General features: G+C 37.6%; 1 protein-coding gene across 4 annotated transcripts in view; it reads right to left on the bottom strand.

The window, feature by feature from the left end:
• The window catches only part of GRIA4 (glutamate ionotropic receptor AMPA type subunit 4), a 210647-nt gene that overhangs the window by 27284 nt on the left and 161265 nt on the right, over nt 1–22098 (bottom strand). For all 4 annotated transcript variants that reach the window (XM_057372470.1, XM_057372466.1, XM_057372467.1 and 1 more), the window contains exons 12-13: nt 20891–21089; nt 15599–15846 (exon numbers count right to left, since the gene is read on the bottom strand). In XM_057372470.1, coding sequence (XP_057228453.1) covers nt 15599–15846; nt 20891–21089 — 447 coding nt within the window. The remainder of the gene's footprint in view (nt 1–15598; nt 15847–20890; nt 21090–22098) is intronic.

Raw genomic sequence — 22098 nt, 5'->3', positions numbered from 1 at the left:
AAAATCTTTCAGAACAAAGCAGGTGGCAGCTGTTTCAGCAGCTTCTAATTTTTCACTCCATTCAACATGTCCCAGCAGTGGCAGAAATATTGTATCTTTGCCTGCGAATTTCAGAGCTTTCCTCTGCAGGAAGATCCAGTCCTAGGCTGAATCACCAATTCCAGAACAAAYGTTACTGTGACCTCCAAAAGGAGTTAAAACTCATTGCTGAATCTCACTACAAATCATGGAAAATAAAATATCCTGCTAGATATTTGTCTAGCTGCAAAAATTAGGTTTTCTATTTCCTAACCATCCTTGTATCTCAATATGCTATATAAATCTATGTTCTACTTAGTGGGTAGCAGGGCATAATAATAAACCCAAGATTTTAATGCCATCTTGAACATAACCTGGCATTTTTTGAGATTTGGTTTAAATCTGGCTATAGTTGAAAATATTTCATTCTCAGACTTCTCCAATTTTTCATTAATGTCAGGTTAAGTCCACCATTTATGAACATGAAATGAYGGGTAAGAGGAGCTACATCTGAAATAGTTTTCTCCTGTTTTCTACTCTTTATGGTATGTTGCTGTATTTTCCTTCTTGCAAGCATCAGGATCTCAGAAGAGCACCTGATTAAGAGCAAGATGTCTTTCAGATTCAGAAATGACAGAAAAATGTCAGGAGTCACAATGGAGTGACTTCCACAAGTAAGAGCGTTCAACTGAGCATCTTGGCTTGCCTTTTCCATAAGCTCACTGTCAGCTTATGTTTCTCCATAAAAAAATGACAAAAGTCCTCTACCCTAGCTAGTATTTATGAGATGTCCTCAGAGAAGAATCATACAAAAGGAGCATTTACCACTTTCAGGGTGACAGATATAGCTCTCTGTGGTTGAAGCTACAGCAAAAGAAAAAACACAGCTTCTGCCATCTTYCCAGCAGCTGCATTACGAAAAGAAAATACTATTGCTGTTCTCAGGAATTCGTGGAGAAGCCACATTCAGTTGAATTCATTAAAAGAAGGTCAAAGGAGCTAATTCTCCCCCTCCACTCATGTGAGTACTCCATCTAGCTCTGRGARCCCCAGCACAGGAGGGACAGGGACCTGGTGGAGTGGGTCCAGGTGGAAGCCAAAAAATGATCAGACAGATGAAGTAGCCCCGCCATGAGAAATGGCTTAGAGAGTTGGAGTTGTTCAGCTTGGAGAAAACTAGGCTCCAGAGAGACCTTATTAAGGCCTTTCAATACTTAAAAGAGGGTAATAAGAAAGATGAGAACAAAGCTTTTTAGTGGGCCTTCTGCAACAGGACAAAGCATAGTGGTTTTCAGCTAAAGGAGGGCASATTTAGACTAAAAGAAGATAGATTTAGACTAGGCACAAGGAATAAATTTCTTACAATAAGAATGGAAAAACTGGAATAAATTGTGCAGAAGTGTCTCATCTCTGGAAACATTCCAGACTGAGCTCTGAGCAACCTGCTCAGTCCCTGCATAAGGGTTGGACTAGATGACCCTTAAAGGTCCCTTCACACTCCAACAGTGATTCTATGATTCTGTGATTCTATGATTCTGTGGTTCTCTTAATGTCTATATCTTTCTTTTAGGAACAAGCCTATGTTTGTTCTGTTTCTAAGGCACTGTTTCTAACCTTTTTCCTGTCTGGTTAGACCTTTCAGCCAGCAAGCCTCAGTCTCACCTTAATGGGAATGAAGCATGAAATGACTGCAAAGCCAAATACCATCAGCATTCTGTAGAGTACTGAAAGTACTGTAATACAAGCAATCTCTTCTATAATTTTTTCCTAGTGAGAAAAGCAACTCCACATGGAAAAGCTGTAGGGCAAAACTGMTGCTTGCTTCTGAGGGAATTCATCCACTGACATCAATGTCCATGAAGTTAGTAATGAAACATGGCCACTATGCCAAAAGCTATTGGCAGCACAGAAATCAGGATGGATTCTTGACTTTTACAGTTGCTAGAAATAGATCATTAATTCATGACATTTGTACAGTTGATACACTTTTGGCAGGTCTAAACTTAGATTGAAAAGAGGCATGAGAGATTTCTGTAACATTACATGCATGCTTCTTTGTGACTCCATATTGATCTTTTTCATAAAGAAGGTTTAGAAGGAAGGCAGTAAATAGAAAGATTCCAGCTAAGAAATGTTTTCTTAAGCTTTGGTCTAATTATGATGCAAGCACTTTGAAGTTCATTACTTTAATTAGAAGCAGAGACTGAAAGAAAAAAACAGGAGAGCCATTTCCCAGGTGGGAACTGGATCTGCAACTGCAATGCAAACAATAAAGAACACTGCATAACTTGTGCCCTAGTGAAATGCTGGCTTGTGTTTTGCCTAATGGCAGATCAATACCATACAAATGAAGCAATTACAGTTGCGCCATATAAAGCCTTATTTGGTCAGCAGCCAAAATGGGGATTAGCTGGAAGAGTTCCTAGGACTTTCTGTCTGAATACTATTGCAGAAGTTAATGAGGAATATCTGATATGCTTAGACAAACATAAACAGTGCCAGCAACCAGATGAGATGGTTGGTCCAATAGCCAGTGTGCTAATAATTAAAATGCCCTGAAGCCAGCTGAACATCAGCCCAAGATCAGGTGAAATGATCACAAGGGCAACCCAATGCCTCTGGCAACCAGCTATATGATGTTGTCACCATCGATACAGCCATGTACACAGCAGTAAACTCTCCACCTTCCCCCAGCATGGAAGCAAGTTCCACTTAAACATGCAGCATCTTCACTTTTGCACAGCTCTGTGTCCCTGTACTGCTGCTGGTGCTGCTGAAGGAAAGGCTACAGTCAGTTTTATACCAAGATTCTGCCAGGACTTTTCTATATCCTACTAATTTTTATCCACTAGACCACCTGGTCTAGTAGAAGGTGTCCCTGCCTATAGCAGGGGCTTGGACATACATGGATGGTCTTTAAGGTCTCTTCCAACCCAAACTGCTCTGTGAAAGGCGAATACAGCAGCTCTCAGACCAGTCAGACTAAGCACAGTCACATCAATACGGTAACACTCACGCCGTATAAAATACAAGCTGCCAGGCTACAGAGAAAACATGGCACTGAAGGTACTAATAGATCTTCACAGTGGATATGGAGGTAAAAATAATGTAATTACTGTTGTCCTGAACTCATGCCCATGTGCCAATTTTAATAAAAAAAAGCCATATGGAGTAGGGTCCACTGGTGATGGAGATTTCTGCCGTTGCTTTCTAAATGGAACTCAAAACATGGCCATGAACCACAGACTGTTTCAGAAACCATCAAAGTTACAATTTCCCTATTGTTTTCTCTCCAAAGTTTCTTTGACCAAAGACATTGAGAAATGTACCATCATRTTTGTCCTAATGAACATGCCTCCATGGATATGAAATAATCATACAAACATCTGGAGTGGGAATRGGCTTGAAATATTCACAGCACAATAAACACAACACTATTAATTTTCAYAATTCCTCTGAGACTGATGGGCAATTGTTATTACCCTCAATTTGCAAAAGGTGAGCCTGACGTAAGAAATGCACTAATCTTCTCCAAGACTCCCAGGAAATCTGGGCAGGGTCATTAACTAAGATCACTAGTATGAAATGACTTRAGCTAACCACACTTCATTGTTTCTCAGAAATCTTTGGGTCTTTTCAGGCAACTGTTCATAGAGAACTTATCCTTCTCTTCTCCCAGAGACAGACTAAGCTTAAACTCCTGGGTATATTTCCTCAATTCAGTCTTTAACCACAACATATTCCTTATTTTTCCTGCTGTTAGTGGGAGACAGCCAACCTGAGTGGCCTGACTCCCATTAGAAGCAAACTCTTCCACATTTTGACCCACTCAGGAGTTCCAAAAAGGTCCATGCTGCCAATCACTCAGCAGCTGTATAAAGYTGCTTCTTTTGCCCTGGAAAAGAAGAGGTATGAATCACTGTCACTTATTTCACTGAGCTCAGATCCTTTCACTCTCTTTTGCTTTTCCAGCAAGAAAATTTTATTCAGATGAGAATGATCTACTTGACATTTAATTCACAGATATCATAACTAAAGTCTAGTGGTCAAGAGAAGCCCTTCTGTCATGCAGAAAACATAAGCATCACTTTCCATAAGCTACTACAACTCTCCAAATACTCCTGTAGCTCCAGGAGATTCAGTGTGATGGCTGAAGATACCTTTTTCATACCATTAATTTTCAAAAAAGGCTTATAGCACAGTGCAGTCCAGAAAGTGCCTCAGGAGGTGTCTGGTCCAACTTCCTGCGCATACAAGGGTCAGTCCTGAGGTCAGACCAAGCTGCTCAGGGCTTCACCAGTCACGTTTTGTAAACTTCCAAGGATGAAGCCTGCACAGCTTCATCTCAGATACTCTCTGAGCAGAGTATCACTGTCAGACTGACCTCAGGCATTCAGGGGAAATAGTTTCTCCCTCCATCCAGTCCGAACTTCTCCCATTTCATTTTATGTTCATTGTCACTGACCTTCCTGCCCTACACTGCTGTGAAGAGTCTGGTTCCATCTCCTTGAAGACCTCCCCTTAAGACACGCTGGGCTGCTCCTCAGACTCCCCAAAACCAGCTCTACTCCAGGCTAAACAAGYCCAGCTCTCCCAGCCTTTCCTCAACAGAGGAGGTCCAGATCCATATCCAGCTCCATGTTGATAATTTTCCATGAAATTGGTTCAATTTATTGATGTTTTTCTTAAAGAGGAGGAAAAAAAAAAAAAAAAAAAAAAAAAGTAGTGTTCTAGATGTAGTCTGAATGCTTGCAATTATTTTATCTGATGCCACAGGATCTTCTCTTGTGGCCTACAAACTGGATGAACTAAAAGCACTCTAATTGGAAACTGCTTTGGATAATTGCCCACTGTCTAAGAGAGATGCCAAAAATAGCAGCTTGCTTATTTAACTGTGACAGAAAAAAATCCCAAAGACCTCAAGAAACTGCGATGACTTTCTGTTCACTTTCAACTACACTTTCATAGCCTGAGTTCAAATTATTTTGACTGAAAAATCAGAACTAGGTGCCAAGTGTTCATGTGGTTTTAAACCAAAAAATACTACCAGCAGGTATATAATATAATCAAAATAGTATCATATACTGATCAAAAGCTGAGGAGCTGGATCTCAGTAAATGCAGAGCATATGAGTATGTGTTTGTCCTCTAGCTTTGCACAGAGGGCATTTTCTTTTTATTCAAAGCCAATAAAGAAATGAGCATCATCCTAAAACCTGTCCCTTCATACTTCATGTTGCAAGCAGTAAAAGGCTTTTGTGGAAACCTTAAAATTCAAAATTTTGGTTGAAAATGTAAGAATCTGAAAGCTTGCCTACTAATGTTTACATTTAGGCACATGAAATACAGACAATTTGGGTTTGCTAGAAAAAGCTGAGATTTTCTGTAGGAAAAAACTAGATCCCATGAATTTTTCTGCAGGCTTAAGAGTTTTAAGATGCAAAATAGACCTGAACCACACAAACRACACGGCATAAAATGTGCGAAATCAGGTGCCTGCATCTACGCCAAGGAATCCAAACATCTAATAAAAGCCTCTTAAAGACATAGATACAAATCTGGTCTGCACTAAATGGAACAATATAAGCAACAGATTGGAAAGAGCCTGATGTGTAATTTTGTACAGAGAAAGCTGTACATATTCTGCAGGTAACAGATGGGCTGCCAGATGTTGGGGCTGCTCTCACCTGCAGGCCTCATTCATCCCTGCTGCTAGTAATGGAAGATCTGGAAGCTAGCATGGGGTCTGGATCTTCCTGCACACAGATGCTAYTCCTGCTGAAGTGGGGAGAAAAAAATTAAAAAAGGTCTATTTTATTTGTGTGCCAGAGGCAGATTATTATTTTCATGTTTTCTCTTAGAGTAGAAGGAAGTGTGAAAATAAAATAGATCCCTGTATCAGGTCAGGCTTGGATCACTTTTATTCAGTTGACTTTTGACTTTAAAAAACTGCAGGGAAAATTATAGTCAAATTTTGACAACAGAGAACTGCCAATTGTGCCAAAAACTGTTAAAGGAGAATCTCAACAAAAGAACACACAGCACTGTTTAGCATCATGTGATTCGTTGGAAGATATAATTAAATGGGAGCTAAATCCTTTTTCTGGCTTGATTTAAGSTCTCACTCAATGACTTGGTTGGAATAGGAAGAAGAGGAAGGAAAGAGGAAAATGGGAGTAAGGTGTTGAGCTGTGAAAGTACAGAGACTTGAGCTAAGGATAGGTAGAGATGAGAAAAAGAGCACTAGTTTTCACCTRCATCCTACCACACACAAAGCAGATCAGTTTAGAGGGAAAATTACTGATCAACTACAAGTCATTATTTTCTCAAAGAATGTTTTAAGCTTGTACTGTTCAGTGAGAYGCATATATGGCCATTTTTATTTGGAACTTGAGCTCCTTGGGATCATTCTGATGATGGGAAAGAGCTGCATTTTAGAACTGTAGTGTCAAAACACACAGTAGCTTAAATTATACATTAAAGTTTCTGAATCTTGTTTTGTGCTGTCAACATATTTCCACCTTTCACGTTGGGATGTTCAGTCCATATGCCTACTTTGTCACACATTGTGCTAGCCTGAGATACTGCTCTCAGTTCAAAGAAACCACAAGAAAAAGAAAACAACTTTTCTCCCTACTTTTAGTTAGGGATTTCTAACAAGAATCAAGGCTGCACAAAGGCTAAATGGCCATTTTATGTCTCTTGGAGTCCATCCAGTACTTACTGTCAATTGGAAGTGGGCAGTTTAGCAACTACCACAGATTAATCGCAAACTGTTTTTAAGGTACTATTTGTTCCCCAAATGTCATTTCCACAGAGAGGTATTGTTACAAGCTGCTGAGATGCCTTTCAGCAGCCTGCTCCTTTRCTTTAGTCTACCTACAATTTACCTGAACAATTATTATCTTAGTGGGATAGGCCTTTTAGTTGTTGGGAACTGTACCATCTACTTCAAAGGGCAGTTCCTGGGACTTGACACCTGAACAGCCAGAGTTGAAATGAAAAGAGAGAAATAATAACAAGTAGCATTGTTAAAGTATAAAGGGCTGCATCTTGCCCTCTGCTGAGATTCTTTACAAGGGATTGGGGAAATGGCAGGGAAAAGGGCAGGAGAAAATGATTTCCAAGTACCAAGAAGCAGCATTTATTTCTCTGGGGATCTATAGAYTGGAAACAACCATAACCTTTTTGTATCCCACTGGTATATGCTGGGGATTAATGCTTATCAAAGGTTTGTAAATGTCCAGAAAATCAGTAAGACATGTGCACAGCAATGGTATCAGTATTTTTGAGACATTACRGCCTTTGCTGATAGTCTGAGGTAAGTTTGTTGGTTATACTTAAATGTATGTCCCTTTTTACCTGTCAGAGAATTGAACAGCCCGACAAATATAATTTGGATAGATTTGGTATTGTGAAGCTCCTATCTGGTTTGCATTCAAGTATTTCTGAARCAGACAAGCAAGAAAAGAACTCTGTTTTTTTCTTCTGCCTTGATTTCCTTCTGATTGTAGAAAACAAGCCTGTTATTAAACTTGTCTTGGTGCTGACTACCTCAGACCAGCCCAATGCAGAAGCCCCTACAGAAGTAGGACAGTACAGAAATTTCTTATTTAGTAGTCACTAAATATTAGAATGGGAAATCTCTTGTATAAATAGCTTATTAAAAATAAAAAGATTTTTTTTTAAAGCCTCATTGTACTTTTAGGCCAATACTAAAGAGGAAGTGACAGAACGGTAGTTTCACCTTTTACACTGGTTATGCTGCTAATTTAAAAATACCTATTACCACTGAAATGTTTAGATAAAAACTACCTTTCTATGCAACGGTTTTACTGCTGTTTCCATGCTCTTTTCTTTCACTCCTGCACAGAAACACTTCATTTCACAGCTTTTCTCACTAAAATCCCAGGACCTTCCACGGAGTAAGTAGCAGGATGGTATTAGCAGAGACGCACCAGAATGTGACAGTGTGAACAAAAGGGGAACTCAGCTTCTTGGAAGAGCTTTGCCTTCCATCAGTTGCTTCTAGTGCCGTTTGTAGTATAGGAAAACAAAAATGCCAGCAGAACAAATTCCTATGACTTTTGCTTTCTGCTCCAAACCACAGAGAACTTTGTTCAATTATGAATCATCCCTGAAGTCTGCGAGTGAAAACTTCCTGCTAGTGGCAATGAAGAAATAGGCTCTGTGAGGCAAGGCAGGTCAGAGATGGCTCTTTGAAGTACTCAAAAGATAAAGTGATTTTTTTCCCCCCCCAGGTCAGAAAAAATTCAGCAAGTGCATCATCATGGACACTAATGAGTTGTTTTCTTCCTAAGAGACAAGTATCAGAAATTATCTCAATAGCAATGCTCTACACTGCAATTTGGKGACTTGAATCAGAATTACCACAATTTCCTTCCTCTATAAGTAAAAATTGCAGGAATGGACAAAAYTCTTTCAAGTAGAAGATTTTGCCTCAATACATTTGCTTGTACATCTTGCAATGGACCTCATTAGCCATCATCAAATTTTCCCCTTTTTTTACTGCACTATTTTTGCACAGGGAAGACTCTTATCTCAACTGAAAATTATGAAATTAATCCAACAGATATCACCGGGGAACAGAGCAAGCTGGGACTCTAATCTCCATTCCCAAGGCTTTATCTTTACTTTTATATTAGATACTCTGTTTTTAGACAGAAATAATGCAGGTAACCAAAATTAAGTTTGCCTCCCAGGCTCCAATGAAAGAACAGCTTGTTAACATTCATTGTCAGGCTCTCTTCCCTGATYTTCTTCTGACCCCTGACTTTTATATTTCTTCCTGAGCAGTGGCCCATTCTTTGTCTTTTTACTTAGYAAGTATTATTTTTAGTTGATAGGAAACCCAACAAGCTCTGAAGGATCTGACCTGCTTGAGAAATATCTCAGCTATAAGCTTTGACACTGAATGGTAATGAGGTGGTAATTCAAGACTTGTTATGCCTACAGTGAAGGGAAAAATATTATGCAAAGTCATACAGTATGATCTACACCATCAGTCAAACAARATCATGTTTACATATCTATAAAATGCTACAGATCACATTCTAGTTTTCAAATAATTTTGTATCACAGAAAGAAATGACCTTGTAAAATCCTGGTAGCTGACTAAAATCCTGTTAAGTATCAACAGACCACCCTATAGCTATTCAGGGATTTTTGTTTTCTCCAGTGGCCCTTRCTTCAAAAGAGTAGAGGTCAAATTCAGTATATTCACATCACTCATTTTAATTCTCAAACCTCAATTGTTCRGTATAGAGTTCTCTCTATCTCCTCTCGACACCATATATAAATAACATCGGTTTCTACGACTTATGGTGTTTTGCTGAAATGACTGACTGTGAATAACACACTGATTAAGGGCAAGACCAGACATTCTGGCAGGAGAAAAGTGAAAAATATCAAACCTGCTTCCTCTCCATCTGTCTTCTCTGTGACAGTCTCTTGTCTTTAGAACGATCTGGAGAGGTCTTTGTGTGCCAGTGTTACCAGCCAGAAGACAGCTGACCAGCAAAGGAAATACCCRTTCTCTCTGCAGCACCAGAACTTGCTCAGAAGAACACAGGCCACAGATATTATCAGGATGACCCAACCATACATTACCTTTAAAAATTTCTGTACCTTTCTAGAAGTAGGAACATGCCACTGAGTGAAGAATGCAACCCAGATACACAGAAACACTGAGTTAGAATAGTTACATCAACAGTATTGGTTAAAAAAATAAAAGATCTATAAAGACCTTTGGAAACTGACCAATATAGGGAATATTGAAGACTGGTACAGGGAAATGCTTCCTTTACGATACAACACAGCTTGTACAAGGAAGTTTCACTCATGGGAAAACTCTATTTTTGTAAGGGTTCATGGATTTCCATAGTACAAAACTGCTGAATAACAACAGTGGAAGGAGTCCTCTGTAGTAAATAAATGTTGGCAGTGTAAAAAAAATTTGGATGGTCAGCTCAAACATTTTTCCTAGTTTTTCTCTTACCCAGAGGCAATCTGTGAATATCATATTTATCCTTTTGTACACACAGATCCAATCTTACAGAAARCATAAGAAATCAGAGCATGCAAGAAACTGGGGGGAAACATTTTTATCTGTTCTTGTAGCTGACTACTGTGTCATGACTCTGATTGTTTTCCTACAAAACTTGGTGTGAATTACCAGCCCACTGATCTACAAATCCAGGGTAAAATGAGAACTGGGGTTATATCCACAAAAACAGCTTAGGCAATGAATGATAAGCAGGGAATTCCTCCCACAATAAATTCCTTATATTCTGGTCTCCAAAAACAACAAAGAAAACATTTGATAAAAAGTTTAATAGCCCCACTGGAAGAAACTATACTATCATRTTGTTATTTTCCCAAACCCGTTTCAAGTCAATGAAAAAAATGAACAGAAAATATCAGAAAAAAAATCCATCCTATGTAAAGTCTGCCAAAATTTTGTATGAATGAGTGCATATTACTAAAATAAACTTTCTTCCAACACTACATTTCTAAGGAACCATGCTAGATRTATCTGTGAAAAGCAAAGGTAACATTGCCAGCTGTAGTACCACATTGAAACAAAGCAATGAAAGAATGGGAGTTTTAGAGATTCACCTCAGGAAAACAAGGGAAGTCACTGAGATCAAGACGGTAGATTATAGAGGCCATGCACACAAAGACTCTCTTATTCACAAAAACTCATTCTTGTTCAAGAAAACATTCTTCCACCACAGATAACTCACTTCTAGGGTAGATCTCTTTCAGATATTGCACAATTACATAAAACAGGAGAATCCATACGCTGCTGACAATGCACTGTTTGGATGCCTTTTGCATCCCAAGCAATCKCCAGGGCACTCCTCCCTTGCATGGGATTCAAACTAAAATCCATCACTTATGTTGTACTTTGCTCTTCACATAGGTTGCTAGAATGACCAGAAAGTTACGTCTGCAACAGCTACATCACCCACATGGCACACCTTATCTTAAACACAGTAAAGAACAGATCAAGAACCAGCATCTTAATTGATGTAAAGAGTCAGTTCATGTTACCAGATGTCACACAGCAAAAAAAACGAGTAGGTATCACCAGGTGGGCCTTTTTGCCTTCCTCTCCAGGACATGAGAAAATCTTCCTAAAGTCAAACTGGAGCTACTCCTTCATAAAGAATAGAGACTTGAATAATGGAATGTGGGTTCATATATATAGCCATTAAGTATAATTCCAACAGCATGAGCTTATTAGAGCTCTGGATTTCATGAGGCTGGTGAACAAATACCACCAAACTCTGAAATACATCRATACATCTGGTCAAAGCTTTTTATTATTTGTCTTAATCTAATCTCATCTGTCTGGGCTCCAAGTGTCTCACCAGACACTTACGATGTTGCAGGATTCACTCATCCATGCTGCATACCCTTGGCTCCAGGACAGGAACAGCCAAATGTCCCTAGTTAAAACAGTAACAGTAAAAAATAACAACAACTCSTCATTTTTTAGCCCAAACAGCTTCAAGATACAAAAAGCCAAAAAAGCTTTTAGTGTATCTTTAAGAAAATATTATTCTTAATTCCTTTTCCATTAACTCTTGGAGTGGAGAACTCTTTCGTGTTCTTCACTATTCAAACTTGYTTATGATGCCTACATATCTAAAACAGAAAAGCAGAGGCATGCAAGGCACAGGACTTGTGTAGTGCAAGATCTCCAGGTGTTGCCCTCTAGAAACACAGATCACTGCAARTGGCAAGGCAGACAACCCAGGGATTATCCACAACAGCCAGAATCTGGCCACAGGAATATCTTCTAATGAAAACACTTTTACAAAGGCAGGTCTTGCTAAGCAGACAAGCAGCACTCTCTTAACCACCTCTGAAAACACCACCTTTAAAGAAAAAAACTCATTAATTCACACTGAGTACTACACAKTGGCTTTGGAAGGATACCTACCGTTGTAGGAGGAGGAAACAGTAGGAACAGTTGGGTAGTGCCATGAGAGAAACTTAATCTTTGTTGTGACGAGACCCTTTGCTCTCAATCCCMAATTCCTTCTCAAGTGTTTTACATTATATAGAAGTGAATATCACGGAAAAGGAAGGAAGGAAGGAGACACACATGATATGTGATGTAGTAGCRCCCATTGGGCATAAAAGAAACACACATCAGGCATTTCCCATTCTCCTTCATTCAGTGATATGCATTAATCGTAATACTGCACCAGCACTGAGAATAAACCATTCAAATTTATGAATAGGTACTGGTTGAACACTGCAGGAGTGTAGCATGGAACCAAACAAGGAAGAGTTTTGAATTAAAATCCACTACCCTGCTCATGCATACAGTCATGAGCAACAGAGAGACCAGTCTCTGTATCTCTCTGACAGGTGRATTTCATCTGCATGAGCCAAGTGATGGGTATGTGCTCTGTGATGAACATGAGCCTGGTGATGTGATGGCAGGGAACCATCCCWAATCCTGTCCTGCAGAAAGAACCACTTTTTATCAGTTAGATGTGTGAAAATATATGGTCTGGTTCTCCATACACTCACAATAATTTATTCAGCTCTTACTACTTATTCAGGGAACAAAACCTCCTGATTTACATCATTGTAGGTAGGAGGAGGATTAGGACTAAAATGCATCTAATGAAATAGGTGTTTAAGCATATAGAAGTTTAGTGAATAATTTGACATGAATAATTCATTTAGAAAAATTGTTGTTTTTCCCTAGTCCTGAAAAGACCAAGAGTAGTGTTTGAATGTTCAACATTTATATGCTACTTGCAATTATTTGTGAACTACATCAAGTAATTTGTGGTCTACGTATAACTCAAATAGGAAATTATGATTATTAAATAAAACAGAATTTACAACTCCCATAGCAAATTATGTCTTTTGACTAATTTATGTAATAAGCTCAGCTAGCCTGCCCTTCATGGATTTCAAACTGCATGCTCAATATTTGCAATTATCTGTGCAGACAGCAGTTACATAAGTCATCTGATCAGTGATAGAAACACTACCATGTGGGATGCAGTCAAAATAGCAAAAGCAGCATATTCTAAAATTTAAAAACTCAGAAAATACTGAAACATGCAGTTAAAATTTACAGCTGACTCTATTCTGTTCAAAACCACAGGTGGAGGAAGCTTTTCTCCTCTTCCTTAAATGTTACTACCAACATACTTGAAAGAGGTGGTACGAATGTGAGGTATTGCTTGTTCTTTATTTTTATCCAGAACATTAAGTGTGTTGCTTAATGTTTTTCGTAGGTAAGCAGCACTGATGGTTTGTTGCTGGGGCTGGAGAGGGAATGGGGTGCAGAAGGAGAACAAGCAGCTCAGCACATGTGAAAGAAAGGCTCAGGAAAGGCATGGACATGGACAGCCAGTCAAGACAGCTTGAAAGAAGATTTGGTCCAATTTTCAAGTTGGGTAGGATTTCCCCTGTTCTCCTTTTCGAAACATGTTTGAAGGTAGGAWGTGAAAAACTACTTGGTTTTGATCACATCATCCTAATGATAGCTGCTGACCCCCAGATAGACGAAACTGTAGCCTCCCTGAAATGTCTGGGAGCTGGGATGGAACCAGAATTTCACACTGGATTCTTAAAATCATGGTTGTGCTCTTCCTCTCTGCTTTTACTAGACAGTCTTACTAGAGTGTCTTACTAGACTCTCTTCTAACTGTTTTRTGTTTCATCCCCATTACTCCTAGGTATTTTTATCTAGCCAACTGAACAAACTAGAAATAAGCCCACATCTGACACAAATCAACTTCCACAGGCTATTAGTGCTCCTTATAATAGGCTGTCTCTTGTTGGTATTGAATACTCTGCAGAAAAAAAGGGAAAGGGACTAAAGAACAGTGTAAAGGATACTTAAAGCAAAGAGCCCACGGCTAYGACACATATGACAGCAACCAAAGTACTCCTAAAATGTTTGCCCTGGCTTTGACACAGTAGAGCATGACTGTCATCAATGGGCATTCTCTTACTACCCTATACTGCAGAGCTGCCTATCACTCTTAGGTTGTCTGAAACACTGAGAAGCAGATACCAATCTATCAGAAATGCAAAATTAAAAACAAGTGCTTTGAAAATATATCCATATAATAAATCAGTCTCTCTTATTATCACTGCCTTCTACATTTGACTACTCTGTGAGTTCTGGACATGTTTTTCTATRTAATTAATATTTTTATTGTAATTTTCTCTCAGCTCCTCACATTCTCTTACTACTTCATTCAGCAGTGAATGTGGCAATTTTTAAATCTGGGAGGTACTGAATGTTAAGGACCAAAAATTCATGTTCAATCACTGAAATAACTGGCCTGATTTTCCCCTGCACATACAAATCTTCTTTTGCTGCAGATGAAAATGATTCTAATGACACTCCTTTCAGCATCCCTGTAATACAGTTATAGCCACTGACGTTTGTGGTGACATACTGGTTAAACTGATGAGTTATGAGTGAGTCTAGTTATCTGCATAGTAGTAAAGATGTCTCATCTGTAGTCACAGGTGTAGACAAACACCTCCTTAGTTATTCCCTCCACAGAAATATGGCTCCATCTGTACTTGTAACTCTTTCCTTACACCTACTTCACTTTGGTTCACATTGTAATCCATTATCATGAATACAAATGTGAGAAATGGGGTGCTGAGCACTCTGCAGAGCATTCCCTTTCTCCCACCCTTGTGTATGCTTTCACTGTCAGACTACACAGGCCATACWCTCTTGATCTGCTAGCTGCCCTTTTGCTTTGAGGAAAATTGGCAAATCTATCACTGGAAAATGCAAGTTTTGTTTGCCTTAAACATTAAAAAAACAGAATGATAAATACTGCCAATTTTAACATACRGCTAGTACCTTGACTTGTGCCCCCTGCCAATCTGAATGAAATGCAAATGAAGTTCAGCCTGTGAATCAAAAACTCTCCTACTTTACTGAATGCATCTGATACCATGACAAAGAAAACACTGGTGAGTTTGAAGGCAGTACTGAAATGCATAATGCTAGAAACACAAACTTTTTTTCTCAATAAGAAGGTGCTTTACTAAAAARGTACTTTAATGAAGTTTCTTTAACGAAGGACTAATTGCCTCCATGTTATGACACTTGAAAAAAAATGTTACAAGCAGCTTCTTACTCAGAAATTAGCAGTCAAGATCAATAAATGAAACACAAAATGTAGGCATATTATTGATGCAGATACTAATGTCGATAATGTAAGTATAATACTGCTATAAAAGGTTGAATTTGGTGAAAAAAGCTGATGAAATAGAATAACTGATGTTAATTCTATTGAGGCTGACTTCAAGTAGCTAGTGTTCAACCAGTTTGGTTTTTATATGGCCTTGAAACATATGCCAACTATAGCTGCTAAATCCATATTGTAATTAGAAATGGTTACCTTTGTTGATCAAAATAAAATGAAATGGAAGAAAAGAAAAATAACATACCATGTTCACACACAAAACAAAAAGAGCTATATCAGGGACATCAGGGAAGGTGGAATACTATAACAACACATTTTATATTGTTATACTATTCCACCCACCTTAATGGAGAACCCTTCGGTGTGGCTACGCCATAGCCTTTCGAATCCAGATTTCCTCCCACTTTCATGGTGTCACATGGCTTTCGTTGCTCAATGTATTCATTCATGGTGGACTCCAGCAGGAAGGCAAATTTGCCCTTGGACTTGCGGACACGAGCTACTCCCTCTGCAGTAGTCCTAGTGAACACTGATGGCTCAGCTGATTTCATGTAGGTCCACATCTTTTCATACACTGCTATTTTTGATCTCTGGAGAAAATCAAAAACAAGTTAGAACAAAAGAATGTTGCAACATTTCAGAATGCCACTGCTCTCACAAAATCAACTATACTTAATTTTTCAGACATTTGAGGTTGGGAAAATCAGGGATAAGGATTTTATTTGAATCCCATTATTTTAAAAGAAACAAGAAATAGCCTTACCAATACTATAATAGCAGATACTATTTTTAAGTTCAGCTAGACTCTAGGAGTCAAAAAAAAAAGAATTTACTGTTAGATAAAGGAAGTTCACACTGTCAGTATAGTGTAAAATATGTTTTAGGGAATGATATTTGAAATAGATGCCCACAATAAGCCTGTACTCTAAAGAGAAACAGTAAAATAATCTCCCTGTAAYTACTCAGTTGAATCTTTAAGCATTTCTCTAACACTCACTTCTTAAACCATCAAAACCACAACAGCTTAAGTAAGATTTCTGCTTCCCTAATTCAGAGTCCAGAATTAATTTGATTCATATTCAGAAAGGCTATATAATACTTGCAGATGTGCCTCACAATAAAAGATAGAAACAGCAAGTTGGACCAAATATGCTACTAAAGGAAGTAAAATGCCCTAAGCATCTTTCTTAAAGAATTAGGTATGATTTTAGGACTGCAGTATCAGTGGATTTATTTAAAAKACTCTGATCCTGCCAATTACTGAGTAAGAAATGCACTTTCTCAAAGAATGTACAAGAATTCATGGCTTAGAGTGCATTAGTTGGAAATTTTCTTGTCTGGATATGCACAGTGTAACTACAGGTAAATAGTTTAGCAAAAATAAAACTTCTTCATAAATAATTAATAAATAAATAATATTTAAATAAAAATTTTCACTAAAAGAAAGGAAGGAAGCGCTGTCAGGCTGAGAYGTTTTCCATGCTCATTAGATTCACTCAACAACTCCTTTGCTTCCTCCAGCAATAGGAATACATACATTCAAACCAGCAGTGTGTCAGCTGAACACTACACAGTGTTTTTATAATAACAGATGGCACTTGTCTTCCCCTATGTATGCTGCAAAAAAGACTTTTTAACCTAATGCTCAAGTCAGCTTTTATTTGAGTCAAGAGGAGTATCTAGCTAAGCAAGATTTGGTCTATGAGCCTGTTTCTATGCTGTGCTTAGCACTCCAGGAAAACACTCATTATTATAAAGCCTCAAAACAAAGGGCCTCATATTATTTAAGCAAATATCAAATCCTATAATCTAAGTATTATATAAATTGAAAATGGCTTTAAGAAGCCTGGAACTGAGCTTTATTATAGGTGAGAGTAATATCCCTGWAGCACTTCTTTTTACCAATTACTGACTGACTTTATTATTACTTAGAAAATTATTTACTAAGGACCTAAGTCTATTTTGCACATAAGTGGTATTTATGCAAATATGTTCAGTACAAACACCATATAGCAGAACATCATAAATTACGCTTCCTTTTTTTTTAGTTTGTCTGTATGCATAATTTTATCTTTCTGTCAAATATAATAACATTTAACTCAACAACAGCTGTGTATGTCCATAATCACATCCTGACTTGTCACCCTTTCTTTCYACTGTAGTCACAGCTACTTTACATTTACATAATAGCTTCTGGGAGCAGAGCTTCAACTAAGCCACCAATGCATTCTTTTTGCTTTACTCTGATGTAATTTCATGGATTTAAATTTGCAGAAAGAAAGAAAAATGGAAGAGAGTAGTAATGRATCAGTTATAATTTCAAGAATATATTCTTGCCTTTGTCTGCCTTCACTTTCAAACATTTCTCACATCTTAACATCCATTCTTTTTAAAGCAACCATATAACAGGTCACTTCCATTTAAAACTATGCAGCACATAAAACAGCTCGATTAGTAAGAGGAAACACTGCCCTAAATCAACTGAAAAAGGTTGCATTGAAATTTTTTTTTTTAGGATCTTGTTTCCTTTGCCTATTAAAATTTAAAAAATAYGGAAAGTCTAACAAGGTATCTTCTCTGAAAGAACACTTTCTTCTCTCAAACTTTTATTTGTTAACATTCAATTCCTGCATGTCAACTCAGAGTGAAAAATTKAAGAGGGAACCAACAAATATTTTTTATTATCATATGAGGAAACATTGCAGCTTTCCCTGCAGTCAGCCAAGCTGGGATAATTTTCATTTTGGGCTTTTCTGAGTAGAACTGCTAAGACTAACTACTTTCCCTCAAGCTGCTTGCAAAATGCAACACTCACTGCATCTAAACCAGAAAGTAAGAGTACATAACAGCTAACAGTATCAAAGCCCATATTTTTCTTTATGTTGGCTTTAAAATTATTTTCCCTTTTCTGCTTTCAATCCAGATTTAAAACRGGCTGAAGAAGTGTTCAGAATTTCTGACATTTTTATCAGAAATGACAAAATGATGAGAAAATGTCCTGCAGGCTCATCTTCAGCCAGATAATCAACACTGACAGAAAAGTTACACATCATTCCAACACCAAAAAGTGAACTGTTTCCCAAACCACAAAATGTTAGACTTGGCACAAGTACAATCGTACAAGTCTTCTTGTACTATTGTTTCAGGCTAGTTATGAGAACGGCTTTTCTGTAAATACTGTCTGCTGATATTTTATCTTTCTCCMTGTTTTGTGAAAAATATKTTTAGAAATAGCACATACAGTATGATTAGGAATCACTATACTGTGACAGAGATTAGAAATCATTTGAAAGTAGTGCCTCAGTTGCACCATTTTTTAAAAAGGGATCAACACAGTTCAGATCTTGATTAGGCTTCAAACTTTGCCTATGAAATAATAATTAGTATTTGTAGTTACYTTTAATGTTTCTCTCTGTATTTTGAAAGAAAAGAAAAAAATAAAAAGAGCAACAATGATTTTCCTTTTTTTCTCTTAACGTGAAAGAAGGACTGTTACCATAGACATTTTTACTTCATTTTARTATCTTCTCTTTAAAAATGAGAACTTGCATAAAATTTTGAAAGTTTCTGTTTTTACACGATGACTTAAGAGAACCATGAAAGTTTAGTGACCAATATGGTTCCTACATCAAAATATCTGATCTCATTACTTCAAAACAATGGCTTATGCAAGCGTTTTGAAACTCTTAAGAAAATAGTTCATTTCCTTCCTTTTCTATTTTTTTGGAAATTATTTTTTTCATATTGTCAGCCAGAAAATTTGCTAGCCATAGATACTCTTGAAAATGCARCAAGTTAATAATTATAGAGCTACATAAATGATGCCTGGCCATACGCATAATGTTTTATGTATTATCACAGCTTCATTCTATTTGAAAGAAGCATTTGTACACATATATTGTGTTTATCACCTCAACTTATGATGGACTGAAACTGGAGTTCTAAGAATTAAGTACCTAACTTTTCACAAAAAGAACTAAACAAGTATTTATGGGTGAAACATAGGTAAATATAAATAATCAGTTAGAGGGACTATACTCATTAAAAAAAAGTAGCGAATCTGGCTATCACAGTACAAACATGTTTAAATTCAAAGATAGGCCTTCAACATTTAACATAATGCCACCATTTTTGTAGACATCTGAAATGAAAACAGGGCTTCTAGGGACCACAAGCTGAGTTTCTACCACTTGTGATAAAAAATAAAGCTCCCAGAGAGCATCTCTAGTGTTATATTATGTATACTAACACCGTGGTGACAGAAGGAGACAGGTGTAGTTAGAAACCTGTCACTGAACTGTATCCATTAAAAATGAGGTATTAAGCACCCTAGCTATTTCAGCTGGATCCCTCTGGAGTTCAAATAAARAGGTAAATACTTTGATGTGTGATTTATTTCAGCATAACGCACATGTCAAAGGATGCACAGAGCTGCTTTTCTTTCTCCAGTATTAAAGAAGAAATCTAGAAAACTTGGTAAAACTGAACTCCTTGATCAGTTTTATGATGTGAAGGTCCAATCACTGTGCRTTTGTTAAGTGAAATTTATATCTTATAAATCATCTTTTTGTAGCTAATAGAACAGATTTGCAAGCTTTTCTACAGGGATATCCATTGCAATAAAAAGGTTATGTCACTTGAGGCACTGTCTTTGAATGGATACTACATATAGTTTGCAAATCACGTTGAGAATTTTGTTGTTTACTGAGTTCAGTTTGGCCAAGCTGAAAACAGACWAGCTACATGTGAGTACCTAACACAGAACTCTCTCCTTTCAATTAGGCAGTAAGAAGAAATTTTTATTCCATCTTCCTGACTTCTAAAAATTCCCTAATCTCCACATTTCAGATAAATAATGACCTTAAACTGTGTTATTTTCAAGGAAGGGTTCCTGGCTCACAGCATTTATTCAGAGCTCTGTTCGAGCACTAAACTCCCTTTGGTCAGCAGAGCTTAACTTTCATCTGCTAGATGCATTAAATAAAGCAGGAGGGACTGTTTATTATGTACTCCTCGTGATGTCCAAGCTCCCTGTTTTCCAGCTGGCAAATGATGAAGATTACATACCGACCACACTAACGCAAGAGAGCAAATGRAAATGAAGTAATCAATAGAGACAGCACAGGCATATGAATGGCTATTTAGGCTATTTCCTAATGCTCCAACCAGATCCCCTCGAGTTAAATTTTCTCTTTATTATCCATCTGAAAGTCAGCAAATTAAAAAATGCATTTCCTGCCCACCACCCAAGACCCTAAAGCAAAATGCACATAGCCAAATCCATAAGCAGAAACCAAACCTGCAAGACGCCATGTTAGGCTTTCAGTGCTGCACATCACTTCAGTACTGTAGCTTCAGATGAATCAATAGTGCAATGCTGCTTTAATTATCACTGGCTTCAGTATCCCCCTGGGCTTCTCTTTTGCCCAGTGTGACAGGATCAATAAACTTTCCACAGATTAAAAAAACTGAAAACTCCAACAAATGGTCTTGTGGGAGTAAAAATGTAGCTAAAATACTGCAGGAGTTACAAACAACATTACATAAAATTGCAAAGTGACATTATTTCACATTTCCAAGCATTTTGTAAGAGCAGTTGCAAGGACAGCTGCTCTAGTGGACACACCAACTTACTCTGAAGAACTCTTTGGTTGACCCTGAGTCCAGTGTCCCGTAAGCAATTTCAGTTTGTTTGGCAAGGTCTTCTGCACTCTCTATGGGCGAGACCATTCGCTCAACAGTCAAGAAAGCAGCGAGGTTAGCAGTGTAGGATGAAATAATGATGAGCGTGAAGAACCACCAGACACCTCCGACAATGCGACCTGAGAGGGATCTAAACATGAATAAGATAATGCACATTTTCCTGTGTCTTGAGCCACGAAGAAAGAGAGAAAGAGAAGTCATCATTATTGCTGAACATTTGTCATTAAGTAACAGTCAATGGGAGGAAGTTCATTTGCATTTTAAATATTAATAAATGCTTCTATTCTTGGATTTTAGTGTTAACAGTACAGAGTTCACTGTAGTAACGAGTATCACACATACACACAGAAGCTTAAATCCTCTTGAACAGTAATCTCAGTGTTCCTATTATTTCAGGACATGCCYAAAAATAGGAAAAAAATGGTCAAAAATACTGGGTAGGTAATGTCTTTTTGGAGACAAAAGTAAGGCAGAGTAGCTGAGCTTTCTCTGTTTCTTAAAAAATAATGAAAAATGCTTTGCACATGGATTACGTTGGCTCTAGGATTAAAATGTTCCTGTCACCCAAACTTCTCAACACAAGCTACTTCTCATTTCATTTGAACATTCATCATTTGAACATTCACAGTTTTCTTATTTAAGAAGCAAGAATTTTGTAGTAAAAGAGACATTTCTGTTAAGTAAAAATTTATATTTTCCTTTTCAATACCCATAATTTGRTGACAAGGTTTTTGAGGAGTAATGTACATCTACTCTTAATCAGTACCAGTTTTATTGCTAAATTCAGTAATAGGATTAGGCCAATGCTGAACACTCAAAATTTCACTGCAAATGGCTAAAAWGAAGCATTTAAGAATGAAAGATTGGGTCATAATGTTTAATTAAAAAGTTTTAGTTACTGCCCACTAAAGTTTCAGAACATCTTAAAAGGTTAAGAAATTCAGCACCGCATATATTAGACTAATCATGTACTAGATAATCATATATTACAGGACTAATCTTGTATTATAGGACTAATCATGCAGTAGATCTGAGGGGTGTGCTTTATAAGGCACACCTGAGCAATACAGCGTGTCTTCTCAGAAACAGGCAGTCAAATATTGTCTCTCACAGACAGCAATATCTGTGAAGCAGCACWG

This window comes from Malurus melanocephalus, unplaced genomic scaffold, assembly GCF_030028575.1.
Source record: "Malurus melanocephalus ecotype Western Australia unplaced genomic scaffold, MMel_1.1 scaffold_172, whole genome shotgun sequence".
Taxonomy (NCBI): domain Eukaryota; kingdom Metazoa; phylum Chordata; class Aves; order Passeriformes; family Maluridae; genus Malurus; species Malurus melanocephalus.
The sequence above is the reverse complement of the archived record's forward strand: the minus strand, read 5'-3'. Positions and strand labels throughout refer to the sequence as shown.